The 16,693-nt window shown below is 37.9% G+C and overlaps 1 protein-coding gene across 1 annotated transcript in view; it reads right to left on the bottom strand.

Annotated features, from left to right (window-relative positions):
• The window catches only part of LOC138310071 (prolow-density lipoprotein receptor-related protein 1-like), a 40,645-nt gene extending 31,786 nt beyond the window's left edge, over window positions 1-8,859 (bottom strand). Inside the window, 11 exon segments of the mRNA XM_069251215.1 lie at window positions 882-1,127; window positions 1,917-1,974; window positions 1,976-2,029; window positions 2,031-2,038; window positions 2,666-2,800; window positions 3,369-3,488; window positions 3,949-4,065; window positions 4,329-4,484; window positions 5,292-5,516; window positions 6,760-6,881; window positions 8,672-8,859. Of these exon segments, the coding sequence (XP_069107316.1) occupies window positions 882-1,127; window positions 1,917-1,974; window positions 1,976-2,029; window positions 2,031-2,038; window positions 2,666-2,800; window positions 3,369-3,488; window positions 3,949-4,065; window positions 4,329-4,484; window positions 5,292-5,516; window positions 6,760-6,881; window positions 8,672-8,859 (1,429 nt within the window).
• Window positions 8,860-16,693: the final 7,834 nt, after the last annotated feature.

Below are 16,693 nucleotides of genomic sequence, written 5' to 3'. Positions count from 1 at the left end.
ACAATAGGATTATATAGTGGTCAGTGGTCAATCAAAGGTACAATAGATTTAGATATATATAGTGGGCAGTGGTCAATCAAAGGTACAATAGTTGGTCATATATATAGTGGTCAGTGGTCAATCAAAGGTACAATAGTTAGATATATATAGTGGTCAGTGGTCAATCAAAGGTACAATAGTTAGATATATATAGTGGTCAGTGGTCAATCAAAGGTACAATAGATTATATATAGTGGTCAGTGGTCAATCAAAGGTACAATAGTTACATATATATAGTGGTCAGTGGTCAATCAAAGGTACAATAGTTAGATATATATGGTGGTCAGTGGTCAATCAAAGGTACAATAGTTACATATATATAAAGTGGTCAGTGGTCAATCAAAGGTACAATAGTTACATATATATAGTGGTCAGTGGTCAATCAAAGGTACAAGTATAAGTTAGATAGTTAGGCTTATTTTTGCCACTATATATACTGCAATACCACTTTCTTCCGCGGCTATTAAATTTCGCGATTTCCATTTCAAAATAAGTTTGCGAAGATAATTGACTTACAGATTTAACTATTGAATGATAATTTCTATCAATATAGATGATGTAGATATCAATTCGCTGAGATAAACTTCATTTTACTTGGATCCCGAAATTTCAAAAGTGAATCGCACATGAATAAAATTTGGTTTACAGTACAAACTGTAAACATATCTATCTTAGTGCAAATGTGAAAAAAAAAAATTATGTAAAGGTAAGACATGGATACCATCACTCATACTACAAGACTAAGGAATAAAAAGTAAAGTAATTCCCATAAATAAGATTGAAGAAAATTTATCAGACATGCCATTATTAAAGTACGATTTAGTAACTGACAAAGTACTTACAGCAATTTTCGGGCTCATCAGAGGCGTCACCACAGTTGTCCTTGCCATTACAAACAGCGTCTATGTGTATACACTTAGAGTTGTTGCACTTGAATGACATTTCTGATCCACATGGTGGCACCACTGTACAATTGGCTTCGTCGGAATGGTCGGGACAGTCAGGGAAGCCGTTACAGGTTAGATTTTTATTTATACACGTGCCGTTCTGTTTACATGAAAACTGGTTAGGTTTACAGGGGTGGAATACTACAAAGCAAACATAAAGAGAAGATAATCATTATACAAATCATTAATGTTGTCATGTTAAAAAGATTTCGTTTAAAGTGAACGGGTCCTCTTCTAATCGTTTTTTTAAGTAAGTAAACTTTTCTCTTTAACAGATTTCCTCTGTCATCAAAATTCTGAGAAATCAAACAATTTTAATTGCCATTACCCCAACCTCACATAACATGGTTAACGTGCCTGAGGAAAAGCTTGAAGGCCTATCTTCTTTTATTGATCACATCAAATATGGAGTTCTCAGTTGGTGATCAACGAGACTACTTCAGGTACTATGTGATACCCTCTTTGTGCGGGACTATTGTTTCTATTGGTGATGGAATGACGTTAAACAATGATACCCGCGCCAACGTCATTTCAGCGGGAAGATTACAAAGATTTAAGTTCAATCACCATTGGAGATACAAGTCCTGCACAAATGTTATCAGCTATCACGTGGTACATGAATAAGTCACATTTAAGCACTAACCTCTCACATCTAAAACAAATTCTCAAACTTGAACTATCTATATGTATAATTCAGATGATATCCCTACATCTCATTAACCTTAAGGAATATGGGGGTTTCGAGATCTCAAAAACACAGGTAAAGAACAATTTACCGTTGATTAACCTGCCAGTGATTATGACGTCAGGAAATTCACATCAAATGATGTCAAAAAATTTTACTTTACCCCCGTTGTTTTGGGATCTCAAAACTCCCGTATTGAAATGCTATCTGATACAGGAGTTTGTGTATCTCTCCGTTAAACGTACCACAAGACGGTGGTTCATCGCTATTGTCTCCACAGTCATCGTCACGATCACACACAAAAGATGTTACGGATACAGCGCCGATTCTTACACATAAACTCGTCCCTTTTACAGTGGTGCTGGGGCTGAAATTAATTATAAAACAAATGTCACATCTCTGCATAAAATCACAAAATGAATACTGTAAATACCACATAAACAAGCACTCACTGGCACCCACATAGGATTCAAACTTGTAACCCAGAGATGGAGGGCTTAATGGTAATATGTTGAAACATCTATAGAGTTTCAATAGAGTTTCAATAACAATAGCACTGATTAAATTTTTTTTTTTTTTTTTTTAAATACTGATTTTTTCCCAACATAAATTATATACATCCATCCTCGATACTCCAAGGGTTACTATCCCTGACGTTATATACACCCTTGGATTATCTCATAGTAAAACTGGAGGCAACATATTTAGTCAACACAGATAATATGATCCTTTGATATACACCAAAGAAATTGTAAAACAGCACACTATGGTTGACTGTATTGCTTTGAAGTTGGGTGTCGCTCTGTGATCTTCAAATGAAGTACCTGTAGGCCTGTGATTGGTCAGTTTTTATCTCCTGAACTGCCTCTAGTTTTACTATGTGGATATAGTAACCCCTGGAGTATCGAGGATGATATACATACTACTGAATGGATTACACTTTTCAGCCATGGTAAGCATTTTTAAGTTATTTGACTACAAGTTATATACTTACGACAACCTTTAGATATTCGCTCGTCCTCTCCATTCGGGCAGTCAATGTCGCCGTCACATTTCCATTGTTTCGGGATACAGCGCCCTGTGCCATTACATAAGTACTCATTCTCCTGGCATGTCCTGTTTGTTGTTGCTGTAAAATAAAGGAGTTTGTGAACAAAAGACACTCAATTCATACATCAATACACGAGCCTACTCAAATTGAATAATATGTAGACCTTATTTAACGTAAAAACTTGTATAATTTGCACACCAATGTAATTTGTGGAGGTACTTTTTGGGACTGAAAATGCTGAACATGAAGACAACTATAACATCCTTTAAAAAATATTCAATTTTCAAGCAAGCTGATTGATAAAAAAGATATGACATATTAATTCCTTTAAAACTCACAACTGAGGAGCATATATACATCATCAGTTCAGCGACCCATAAAGACACTCAAAGATGTCTGTTAACATCAAATAACCTGTACCACAATTTCGACCAATCAGAAACATAATGCACCATCACTTGCTCATTGAAGTAGCTATTTTGGACGACAATTTAAACACTTTGGTTCAGTGTCTGTGTCTAATCAGTATCAATTCATATTGTAATATCATAACAAAAACGTTAATTGACCTAATTTCGGGAGAACACATTTTGTTTAGCTGTCTTTACAAAATAAAAGGCTAATATTTGTAGAATGTTTAGCTTACTGCAGTGGTCACCCTCATCATTATGATTGGCACAGTCAGAATGACCGTCACATTCCCAGGACCGTGGCAGACACAGCTTGGATAAGTTACACTGGAACATGTGACTCTCACATGTGTAATCTGAAAAATTCAGAGAAGCAAAATAATGGCTAGTTTATGGGAAATGGTGTATATACAAAATGGTGTCTTAATCAAGTCAGGAGGAAGCTCTTTGAGGATGTTCCCTTTGAAGGCTCTGAGAAAACTCCTTGAGGAAGATCTCTGAGGAAGCTCCTTGAGGAAGCTATCCCTGAGAAAGCTCTCTAAAGAAGCTCTCTGAGGAAGCTCCCTGAAGAAGCTCAATGAGAAAGCTCTCTGAGGAAGCTCCCTGAAGAAGCTCAATGAGAAAGCTCTCTGAGGAAGCTTCCTGTGAAAGCTCTCTGAGGAAGTTCTCTGAGGATGTTCTCGGAGGTAGGTCTCAGAAGCAGGTCTCTGAAGAAGCTCTCAGAGGAAGCTCCCAGAGAAAGCTCCTTGAGAAAGCTTGTTTACAGTGAATTTCATTATGACATAAACCTATGCCTGGGGAGACTTGATCACTTACTGCACTGTTTCTCATCGGAGTTGTCGCCACAGTCGTTGTCGGTATCACACTCCCACTGGTGAGGGATACAGGCACCAGAAGACTTACATCTAAATCCTCCGTCATCACAAGCACCATCTGTAGGCAAAGATTGTTATTAGAAAGAAAGATATCAATAGAAAGTTTGTTTCAGTGTATTTCTTGATTGTACAAAATACATTAAACTGAGTAGCCCCTAATACATTTAATTAGTTAAAGATATGCCCCTTTTGACTAGTTAAAAGTAGGAAAGCCTGAGAATTACCTTTGGAGAAGACGTTTGGCCATGGGTTATTACTTAAATACTATATATAAGAAGAAACAGGAATCGTTTTCATTTCATTAAAATAATAAAATCTCACCTTTTGATGAGTTGTCACAGGAATTTTCATCACTACCGTCCCAGCAGTCTTTGTTTCTGTCACATTTCCATGAGGACAGGATACATTGAGAAGTGGTGTTACAGGGTACGACGTCTTCCTCGTACGGGAACATTTCCAGGTTATCGCACGTCATGTCTGTGGTGTAAAGGAGTTCACAATCAGGAGATTGGATTTTATTAGTTTAACATCCTATTAACAGCCAGGGTCATGTAAGGATGTGCCAGGTTTGTTGGTACCGGAATGACAAAGTACCCAGGGAAAAACCACCCACCAGCGGCCAGTACTTGACAACTGCCCCACATGAGATCGAACTAACGAACGCAGAGGTGGATGGCTTGTGGTAATATGTCGAAACATCTTAACCACTCGGCCACCATGGTCACTAACAAAAGGAATGCCAATACAATCGGTGTATGGTTCATCAAAGATGTGAAGATTGGTTTTGGTTACTAGAATCTGTTGTTAGGGGTGTTTAATTTTCATCATTTTCTTATTAAATTATGAATTTTATAATAATTAATTACAGAAAATTTAGGATGGGCAGTTATAAGTACAAAATGATTAAATGTTAAAATGTTAAAAACCTGAACAATGTTTCCATAATACCCCTTATTCCTTACATACAAATATAACCCCTTTCTTTCATAGAATTACACCATTACTATTCATCGAAGAGTTGTTTGGTTCTTTAGATTTGTTAATCTACAGCATTTCTATCCATTTTCTATCCAATATTATTATCACAACTTTTATAAGTGTAAAACAAAATGTTAAATGTCATTGACATGCATGGTTTTTTTAAATATCTTCTTTTTTTTTGACTATCGATGACAACCCTTGATGACTTGAATACCCTGTATATCTTTCACTATAACTGGATCCCCTGCAGTTTGAGTTAACGTGGTTTTATTGTACTTTAGAGGTTAAGAAGTTGATACTTACTACAGCCAACTTCATCATCCCAGTCTGGACAGTCCATGTCGCGGTCACAGCGGAACTGTCGGGCGATACAGAGGCCGCTCTTGCACTGGAACTGGGACGTGTCGCACATACAGTTGGCTTCGTCCGACAGGTCGCTACAGTCGGGCGTACCATCACAGAATTTCTCAATGTGTACACACATAAAGTTGGAGCAGGTAAATAGGCCGGGGGCACATGTCTTGTTAGCTGTAATTAAAGACTCTGAAATACTCACTAACAGCAAATACATTATGGTACAAGTCGGTATCCTCAAAATCGCTTGAGTCGGAAATTCATCGGTTGAGTCGAATTAATTTTAAGATCGCGATGACTTCGAAATTCGCATCGACTTCGAAACTCCGGTTGTGTCAAAGTCAATTCCTGGGTCCCTAGAACAGATATTCAGAGGAAAAAAATAGTCGCTATCTCGAATTTTTAATTTTAGTTCAAAATTTTAAAATAAAAAAACCAACAATTACGTCTAATATAACTATGATTGATACAAACAATTGTAATTCACAGCTGTGGTTTGTCGTAACAGTGATTGGATTTACCTGGATCACATATCTACGGATCGGTATATGCAGATTCAGGCATATGGGAACATACTACAACAATGATCTGCTAATTAAATAAGTTGTTTAATTAATCCTCTCAAGGGCTGAATCCTAATTAGTGTCATCTTTAAACTATGTGACTTACCTGTACATAAACACGCGTGTTTTACAAAATAACACGCGGCATGGCTAGCGAATCATGACCGGAAGTGTGTTTGTTTAGGAATCATTAGAAACGAAAGTGTTTTCTAGCATTGTATGGAATGTCTGATAGTGCAAAAATAATTTAAAGAAACTACACACAAGGCTAACATGTTGATAACTAGTCGTTGCAGATGTACTAGTATCTTAGTAATACAATGTATTTCTTCGTTGGAAAAATAGAAATCTACATAGTACTTTGTCGTTTCAATTTACCGTAAATTGTAATTAACCAATAGAAACTTGAGAGTGTGTCTGCTCACGGTAGGTGAAAAACTATTGTTATTATTTTACTACATGTATTTGAAATACCATTAAATTTTGAAATAACGAATGATGCTTTTTTATTTGTTCAGGTACCTATATTCCGTATAAGCTTGATGTATGAAACTATTGTACTGGTAATTTTTAATTTTATTTATCAAATGTAAAAATAAATCTTCATATTACTACTGTTTTAATATGCAACATTAGGGCCAATATTACCCGACTGATTCCATGAATAACCATGTTCTGACCACCGAATTCATTTTCGTTGGTACAAAAAATATTTATCATAAACCAGTTTCCAACAATATTATTATACAGTAAACATAAGAAATTGTGGTTTAATTTTTATGATGACAAAATATTTTATATTATTTTACTACAAAAGACTGAAGAAGACTGGCATTGAGAAGATAAGTACTCACTGCAGACATCGGAGTGCTCATCACTGCCGTCTAAACAATCGTTGACACTATTACATCGCCGCTCAATCGAGATGCATGCCTTCTTATCATGAAGTCTGTCAGGCCACAGGACGTGTTCGCAGCTAAAAGGTCAAAGGTCAACAAATCATCATTATTTCAATCCATGGTTATCTAATCACATTGGTATTATATCATCAAGATCAAAAGTTATTATATTGGCATTCTAAAAGGTCAAAGGTTAACACATCAGTATTGTGTCAAGGTCAAAAGTCAAAGGTTAAAATAATGTAGGATACTTCTTTAAAGTCAAATGGTTACTTTCCAAATTTTTCAGAATTCGAGTAACACAGTCACACATTTGATAACTTTTTTTTTCAGAATTGACCTTATTTGAACAATTCGAACAAATTAAGGGAATGAGTTTATTTACTCCAATCAAAATTGTTTACAGAATTACACTGAACGTGTAATATGTAAATATATCATATCTCTGATGCTTACGTCCACAGCGTCTGCCATCAGGTAACAGGAAGAGGCCGGGTCCACACGTACACCGAGTATGTTTCAGAATTCAAAACCTTAGCACTTAGGGGTCTGAGCACGCAACTCTGTGCAGTCGATCACAACCCTAGTGTTAGGATATGTCATTCTGAAACAAACTGGCATGTTGGCATTTACAACTTGTCGAGAAGGCCAAATAGGCAAAGAGCCTAACATGAAATATAGGTAATTAATCCATGTGATCAACAGTCTGCTAACAGTGCTTGTTGAAATATTGAACCCCAAGGTCATGCTCATTATGCCCCTGTCGAATACGACATAAACACACATAAGGGCATCAGTAGAAACTTGAGAAGTTCAAAAAATGTGTTTTCAAGATGGCGGCTGCAGCGGTCATCTTGGAATTTCCGGATCAGACCTAAAAAATAACACTTGTTGTCGGGGTTACCATGTCAGGATCAATTTCATGCAAGTTTCAGCCAAATCGCACCCGGTAGAACTTGAGAATTGAAGTTCAAAAATGTGTTTTTCAAGATGGCGGCTGTGGCAGCCATACTTGGATTTCGGGATCTTGACCCAAAAAACAAATTAACAAACTTTGTCCCGGGACCATGTAAGGGATCATTTCATGCAAGTTTCAGCCAAATTTGCACTGGTAGAAACGTTGACGTACCGAAGTTCAAAACATGTGTTTTCAAGGATGGCGGGCTGTGTGTCGGCTCATCTAGGCATTTTCGGATCGTCTCGAAAAATAACAACACTTTGTCGGGACCATGTCAGGATCCTTTATCATGCAAGTTTCATCCAAATTAGCACAGGTAGAAATTGAGATGACAGTTCAATATGTGTTTCAAGATGGCGGCCATCCTGGATTTTCGAATCGACCCTAAAACTAACAACACTTTGTCGGGACCATGTCCAGGATGCATTTCATTGCAAGATTCAGCACAAAATCGCACTGGTAGAACTTGAGTGTAGAAGTTCAAAATGTGTTTTCATCATTGATGGGCGAGCAGTGTGTGGCCATTTTTGGTATTCTGGATAAACCCTGTGAAAAATAAGCAACACTATTGTACGGGACCACGCTGTCGATGGATCATTTCATGCGATAAGTTTTATACGCCAAATCGCACTGGTTAGAACTTGAGAAGAAGTTTCCAAAATGTGTTTTTCAAGATGGCGGCTGTGTGCGGCACTAAAAAACTGGTCAATAAGAGGAAGACTTTCAGATCTAAAAGGATCTTCCTTGCTATCAACTCCTACTCTCTGGCACTGAATCTGACTCCAACATGTCATAGAGGTGGCTGTTGACTGAATACTTTGAAACACAGCCTTAAAACAAGAATAGGTTTTAAAACCAGTATACATACATAATGTATTGTCATCTCCAGCAAATTTTTCAACACAAAACCTCTGAACTGTTTGTGCCTCCAACTTAGCTTCTAATGATGCTATGTGCTGTCTGGCCAGTTCCAATTTCTCACTATCACTCAGCTGAGTTGGCACATAGTCATGATCCTGGCTTGGGAGGGGCTGGTGACTGTTGTCTGGATCGACAGGCTTCACTTCAACATCTAGACTTGGATTCTCTCTGTCCATTTAAAAAGAACATACAATTTCCCTTCATTTGTTTACAGAAAAAATATTTCATAAGACATAGAAAATTATGAAGTATCATTTTCACCGACACAAGCTTAAGTAAATATTAACACGTTCATATCAAAATATTTGTTTCTTAGTTAAATTCTTCCGACGTATGAAGTTCTTTTCAAATTGAGGATTCTTTATATGTGAATAAAGAGAAGTTTTTTTAACAGTTATTGAAGATAATAAAATGCCCATTATAAAATGCATATCAAATTTCTGACAGAAATATTCTATTTTTATTGTGTGAAAGTAAGTTTTTCGAGTGTATGTAGGAGTCCTCTGGGACTCGAACCCAGCATCCAAAACAAATGGATGGTACCAAAATACAAAACTCTGAATACAAACACATCGAAAAACCAACACTGTATCAAACTCACAACACAATCCATAGAAACATAGTTTAGGTGTGATGTATGCTCTATATGTATAAGATTTATATGTACTTTTTCATTTGATATACAATTACCTGTATAATATTTTAAGTATTATACTTATACAAACAGGGGTTTATGTTTCGATACACAATATTCCTCATGATGATTGTCTGTGGGGCCGCGGTGGCCGAGTGGTAAAGATGTCCCAACATATTACCATAAGCCCTCAACCTCTGGCATGCAGATTGGAATCCCATGTGGGCCATTGCCAGGTACTGACTGGCTGTCGGTGGTTTTTCTCCTGGTACTCCTGCTTTCCTCAACCAACAAACCTGACACGTCCTTACATGACCCTGGCTGTTAATAGGACGTTAAATAAATCCAAAAGGATTTTCTGTCTAGGTCCAATGTACAGCAATTGAAAACTTCAGCAAGACCTTCAATATTATATCAACAACCTGTATTAAATAAGTCAGATTAAATTTAAGAAAACTAATATGTAAAAACCATATTTCAAGGGAAAATGGAAAATAATATATTTATGTATAATATGTATAATAACTTTATTAAAAGCTGAACAAATTTGCTTCGTATAAAATGTAGTGGTTTTTTTCTCGAAATGTTTTAAGAGTGAAATGAAACTAGTAAAATCAGATAAAAAAGAAAAACTAAATGGAGTTATCAACACAAACTGTGTATGTTAGAAATTTCAAATATATCATGCATTAACTCTCCTTACAATTCAATGAATGGACGCTTTTTAGGAGGTGCTCTCTCCGACCTGGTTTTATTCCATACAAACACAGTTGGAACTGCTCCCTCCCTCAATTTCTTCATTCCAGTGAGGGTCCTCTGAAAGTCATCCGTGGTAAAATGCTCCGAACACACAAATGTTGACCCCGTTATCTGTAAATAAATGAATGCTATATAACGGCACATGAAAATCAGAAATAACACAGGTTTCAGTGTAAAGATTCTTAAGAGTCTTAAGAGAATAAAATGATTTGTACGTACTGGTACACATATCGTGTACATGTATTTTATGTGTATGTTCAGTTGTAATTATACCATATTCAACCCAGCAAGTGCCCCTCTGTCTTTTTTTGGACTTCAATTTCACTTACTTTGAATTAAATGCAGAGTGAAAATATGAGAACTCTGTTGGTTTGCTAACTGATTATATTTTTGCAAATTGATTAATTTACTTTGTAAAAAAAATTGCATCAAAGGCTAGTCCAAATTTGTTCAGTGCCCCGGACCCTATTTGCTTCAATTTTTTATTGGGTCAAATATGGGGTATTATTTATAATGTTCAGGGCCTACTTAGCTTGTTCAAAAGGTGATTATATGCTAATTATCAAATTCTCAAATTCAGAGTTTATAACAACATTGTTCATATTCAAATTTCTTTTAATATAAAATATTAACTTTACACAATATATTATTTTTAAACTCCATTCCTTTCATGCTTGCTGAAATATAAATACAAGTTTTGCAGCAGAGGAGAAGTGCAAAAATCTATTATGGAATGATTTAAGTTACCAGTAATCACCTTTTGAACAATCAGGACAGCTGGTGTATAGGTATTATCACAATTTATAAAAATTAGTGTCTTGTTTTATTTAATTACTGTATCTTATAACGTTGTTAAGCAATTTTAGGAATACTATCTCTGTTTTGTGAATTTTGTCCCATCATACCCATATGTCGGGGATTATCTGTATATTATGTCCCATATATGTGACCAGCTGACTCTAAACGGAAAATAAAATATTTATCTTAATCAGCATATCATGCATTGAGGTTATATAATACAATGTACTTATATTTTATATGACAATATTTATATTGCACTCACAGTTTCAGCGATGTCAACAACATTAATTTCTGTTTTATCCTGTCCTTTATACTGTAGACATATATAATATGTTACCTGCTGCATGTACTGTGCATTTGAAACTATTATCATCCATACCGGAAGTCAAATCAGATGTGTCAACACTAAAACCCAGAGAAAAGAACTCGGATGACGTGATATCGGTACGGACACTAATCATGAAATGAGATGCATGCATACGCTTAAAATAATTGCGAACCTACAACAAAGTACATGTATAGAAAACTGCCCGAGTGACTTTCTAAGGCAGTGCTCCATTACAATATATAGGGACCATTTCGTAGACGTACCCGGCCGGGAACGTATATTTGTTCTACCTGTACAGATGCATACAATGAAGTACTATTATATACATGTAAATACATATGACGTCGTCCTTTGACATGTACATTTGTATGTGAGGGAGAGGGGTGTAGTTGGTCTTTGTTGCATTATAATTAACAGCAACATGTAGTATAAGGCCTACAGTATGTATTAAAATTTTAGATAAATGCTGATTACACAAGTTTAGACGACGATATCTGCTTCCCATAGATGTCACTGATATATATATATATATGTAGCGGGATTGGACTGGGTCGATCATCGGTGACCGGGTGGCTCAGTCGGTGGAGCACTCGGCTAGTATTCTGAGGGTCCCGGGTTCGAGTCCCGGTCTGGCCGCTACATTTTCTCCTCTCCTGTTACAAAATTGGCGCCCAACTAAATAACCCACGGTGGTGGTGTTTGGAAGGGTCTCGTGTGTCTTCGAGGGCGAAGACTTCGAGAAAGGAGGGAGGAGTGTAGCGGGATTGGACTGGGTCGATCATCGGTGACCGGGTGGCTCAGTCGGTGGAGCACTCGGCTAGTATTCTGAGGGTCCCGGGTTCGAGTCCCGGTCTGGCCGCTACATTTTCTCCTCTCCTGTTACATATATAATGCCCATAAAAAAGTTTCTCATCGTCGAACAAAAAGACATGTACATAGTTGGATTCAGTCCGCAGTACAGACAGCAACAATATTAACAGTACATAGTACTGTCATACGAGTCGACAGGGACACACATATGTGTATTATTATTGATCTTTATCAGTTCCGTAAGGAGCAACAATTTAAAAGGACTAACCATAGACTAGCCTAATAAGCTTACAATTAGTAATATTACGTGTCTAGCTAATACCATACATAATCAATGCACAGGAGTTTGAATTTCTGTCAATAATATATAGTAAAATTATATAAGAAATACCCCTTTGTAGTATATAGTGGTATTTTTTTTAATATAATTTTACTATATATTATTGACAGAACGTCAAACTCCTGTGATCAATATGTGCCCTGTGTTTATAACGTTACACTACTGGCAGGCGACCAGTTCTCGCCATCGCATCTGTATCTCTATGCAGCCTTCTTCTGATAAAAGACACTTTCAAGCTGATTTCCATAAAAAATTGTCCAAAAATTCGTTTGTGATTATATTAATTATGCGATGGCGAGAGTTGGTACTTCAGCGAGAACTGGTCAACAGTAGGCCCTACGTAAACTTTAGATCTGCTTTGATATAATACTGTACCATGCCTTGAAAAAATCACCCTCGTCTCGTCCGATATTCACGATCCATCTCCTTCTTCTTATTTCGTTTTTCGGAAAAAGATGAAACGATACAGGCTGACATTTCCTTGAATCGTTACTGCACAGTGGTACACAACAGTGCTTGGCGGCCATGTTTGCACTGGTAGGTGGCGCTGGTGGTGCGCCCACGGAGTACGGTTAACCATGACGCGCGAGAAAGGAGTATTAGTGGGTACAGTTGTTCTCACAGGCGTGGTTATAACAGCGACTCATGGTACCTGACACAAACAAACACTACAGTAGACAAGTGAACAGCAACTTGACTATCTCAGACATTCAATCAAACCTCTAACGAGGAGAAGGCATTAAATACTGAGAACCTAGCATTAAAGAGAGTGTCTTTGTTTATAAATGAAATTAGTACTCAAAACATCCATGAAACAAATTATTAAAAACGTGACTAACAATTATTGGCGTCCTCAGCCACGACTGTTATCCCCATTGGCTGTCGCTCCAGGTTCTTTTTCATCCAGAATATACTGCTGCCATCATACTTATTGGATCTCATCACGGCACGACGGATCCAGTCAGTCCAGTAGATGTACTGTCCATACACAGCTAGGCTGAAAGGGTGCTCGGGCTTAGCCTTCACCACGACCTAATAACAAATGTCAAGGTCAAGTTAAATATAAAACAGGGTGAAGGAGTGCTCAGCATAGCCTTCACCACGACCTAACAACAAAGGTCAAGGTCAAGTTAAATATAGAACAGGGTGAAAGGGTGCCCAGGCATAGCCTTCACCACGACATAACAACAAAGGTCAAGGGCGATTTAGAAACCACCATATTATAACAAAGATTACAATCATTTTAAATATAGAAACACTTCATCTGTAATTGTATAAGCAATATTTAGTTGTATCATAATATGTTCAATATTTTACTTGAAATGAAGATACTGACATATACATTCCTACTTGATACACCTAAGATATTGAGGCGTGGTTCTAATCCCATAAAAATAATATTACAATAGCTTTTACATACTATTGATTTAAACTAAAATTAAATGGGGGTACCATTCCTCCACTGCTCTTTATCATGCAACACTAGACTCACCTTCCTATTTTTGCCGTCAAAGTCACATCTCTCGACTTTGTCGAGTCTGGCATCAGACCAGTATAGCTGTTGTTCTATGTGGTCAATGGTTAGTCCGTTGGGGGTCCAAATCTCTTCGGTGATGATAGACTCGGGTTTGTAGCCATTGAGGAAGGAACGCTGGATCTTAGGCTGTTCATCATGCCAGTTTGTCCAAAACATACGACTAAAACAACAAACACATATTGATCTATAGTCTTAAACATACGACTAAAACAACAAACACGTGTTTACCTATAGCCCAAAACATACGACTAAAACAACAAACACATATTGATCTATAGTCTTAAATGTCGTATTCCCATTTGGGATGTTTTCAGATTCTAATTAGTCGTGATTAAACACATGTCAAAGCTGGTGTCCGCTTGCTTTTTATTCCACTCTTTGCGCATGCTCAGGGAGCATACTATATTTCAAGTATACCGAGGGAGCATTTATGAATTGTTATCAAATGATACAAACACTACATCCCTCCTTTTCCAGAAAAATAACTTTACCCTTCACAATTCTCATATTGGTTATGAACCATTAACCTTGAACACCTAAAACTTCAAAACTTATTTTTAAACAGTCTTTGAAAACAAACTGAAAATATAACACTGCTTTTAGCAACACAATACTAATATACGTGTAAATGTATCAAGTAAGATTAATAACTTTTAACCAAGTTCATGTTATGGTCACTTCAAAGTCTTTGAACCTCGACGGAAGTCTTGTAGACCTCACTGGGCGCTCATAGGGTGCTGCACGATCTTCGCGAGGTGTTGCACGATCTTCGCGAGGTGTTGCACGATCATCGCGAGGTGTTGCACAATCATCGCCGGGTATTACACAGTCTTGGTGCGATGTTGCCCGATTCTCAATCTCAATTGGAGCGCGCATCTCTGTCGCGTTGTATTCCCTATGAATATTGGGCTGCTCTTGAGTCTCACCAACATCCTTCTCGCGCTCATGGTACCTTTTCACTTTTGTAATGTTTCTACGGTATTGTACATCATCGTTTCCGACAACTACCATGTTACCTGACCTGGTAACAACTTTATATGGTTCCTCCTCAAATGTTGGAGTTAGTTTATTTTGTCTCTCCTGCTTTAGAAGAACAGTGTCTCCAGCGTTAACATCACTTCTAACTTTAGCATTTCGCGTTCTGTCCGCATATATTTTACTTTTTCCTTTTTGTTCACTGTCGCGATCGCGTACATTGATATCCTCTCCTGGATACTCCTCAATTCCTGGTAAACGCGTCCTCAACTTGCGCTTGAATAACAGTTCAGCTGGACTCACACCATTAACAGAATGAGGTGTTGTTCTGTAACACATCAAATATTTGTCCATCTCCTCTCTCCAGTCTCTTTTCTCTATCTGGGCTGTCCTTACTCTTTTTAGTAGAGACCGATTTTGCCTCTCTACCTCCCCATTAGCTTGCGGCCAAAGGGGCGTAACTCTTCTGTGCTCAATCCCCTGTTCTGCCAGGTAATCAGCAAACAATCCACTGACAAATTGTGGTCCGTTGTCTGTAGTTATAGAGACTGGTAATCCATGAATCATGAATATTTGTTTCAAGCTCCGGATGATCCTTTCCGTAGTTGTCGTCCTCATGGTGTGGACCTCATAATATCGACTGTAATAGTCTACAACCACAAACAAGTAATCTCCAGATGGGAGCGACATGAGATCTGCTGATACGTGTTGCCATGGGCCAGTAGGTAGTTCTGTTGGTTTCATTGGTTCAGGTGCTTGAGGCATACCAACTACTTGACATGCATGACATGTTTTACAAAATCTTTCCACATCTTTGTCTATTCCTGGCCACCATACCTTAGTACGGAGAAGTCGTTTCATACAAACTACACCAGGGTGTCCTTCATGCGCGATCTCTAGTATCTTATTGGACAGACTGGTTGGAATTAAAATCCTGGTGCCGCGCAATACGAGTTTTCCTATAACACACAGCTCATCTTTGATAGGTAGATAGTGTTTGTTCTCCAACTTGTGCCACTGATTGTTCTGTAAACATTTCCTCACATCGATCAATTCCGGATCTACTGCAGACGCTTCCTCTATTTCACGAGTAGTCATAGCTCTAGGTGTTGCAGTCTTGGCCACAAATCTCACATATTCATCATCATCACCTGCTGTGAAACTATCCTCAAGGTTACCAGAGTTGTCTCCCTTGGACTTGTCGCTAATCAGCCTTGACAAACTATCTGCTATGTTTTTGGACCCAGGTATGTACTTCACAGTGTAATGGTAGGGTTGAAGTCTCAGAACCCAACGGTGTATACGAGCACTTGCCTTGACAACAGATGTAGCAGAATAAATGCATTCCAGTGGTTTATGGTCTGTGTGTAGTTCAAATTCTGTACCATACAAGTACATGTGTAGCCGCTCACATGCCCAAACTATTCCGAGAGCTTCTCGTTCCGTCTGAGAATATCTACGCTCTGTGTTGGTCAAGCTCTTACTGATGTAGCATATAACGCGATGCTCACCATTTATTTCCTGCACAAGGACAGCGCCCAATCCGACAGGACTGGCATCAGTGACTAAGATAGTCTTGGCTTTACGGTCAAAGTACCCCAAGGTCTTGGTATTAGCTAATCTAGCTTTCAACTCTCTAAACGCAGTTTCCTGTGCGCTTTGCCATACAAATGGTTCACTTTTCTTGGTGAGCCTACTAAGTGGTTCAGCCACTGTAGACAAATCAGGGATAAACCTTCCCACATAGTTCACTAGTCCGAGAAAACTTCTTACCTCGGCTGGACTGTTTGGCTGTCTAGTCTCAATCACTGCTCTGACCTTTTCCT

This window comes from Argopecten irradians, chromosome 16 (genome assembly GCF_041381155.1).
Source record: "Argopecten irradians isolate NY chromosome 16, Ai_NY, whole genome shotgun sequence".
NCBI lineage: Eukaryota > Metazoa > Mollusca > Bivalvia > Pectinida > Pectinidae > Argopecten > Argopecten irradians.
Note: the sequence above shows the minus strand (reverse complement) of the source record. Positions and strands in the feature narration are given on the sequence as shown.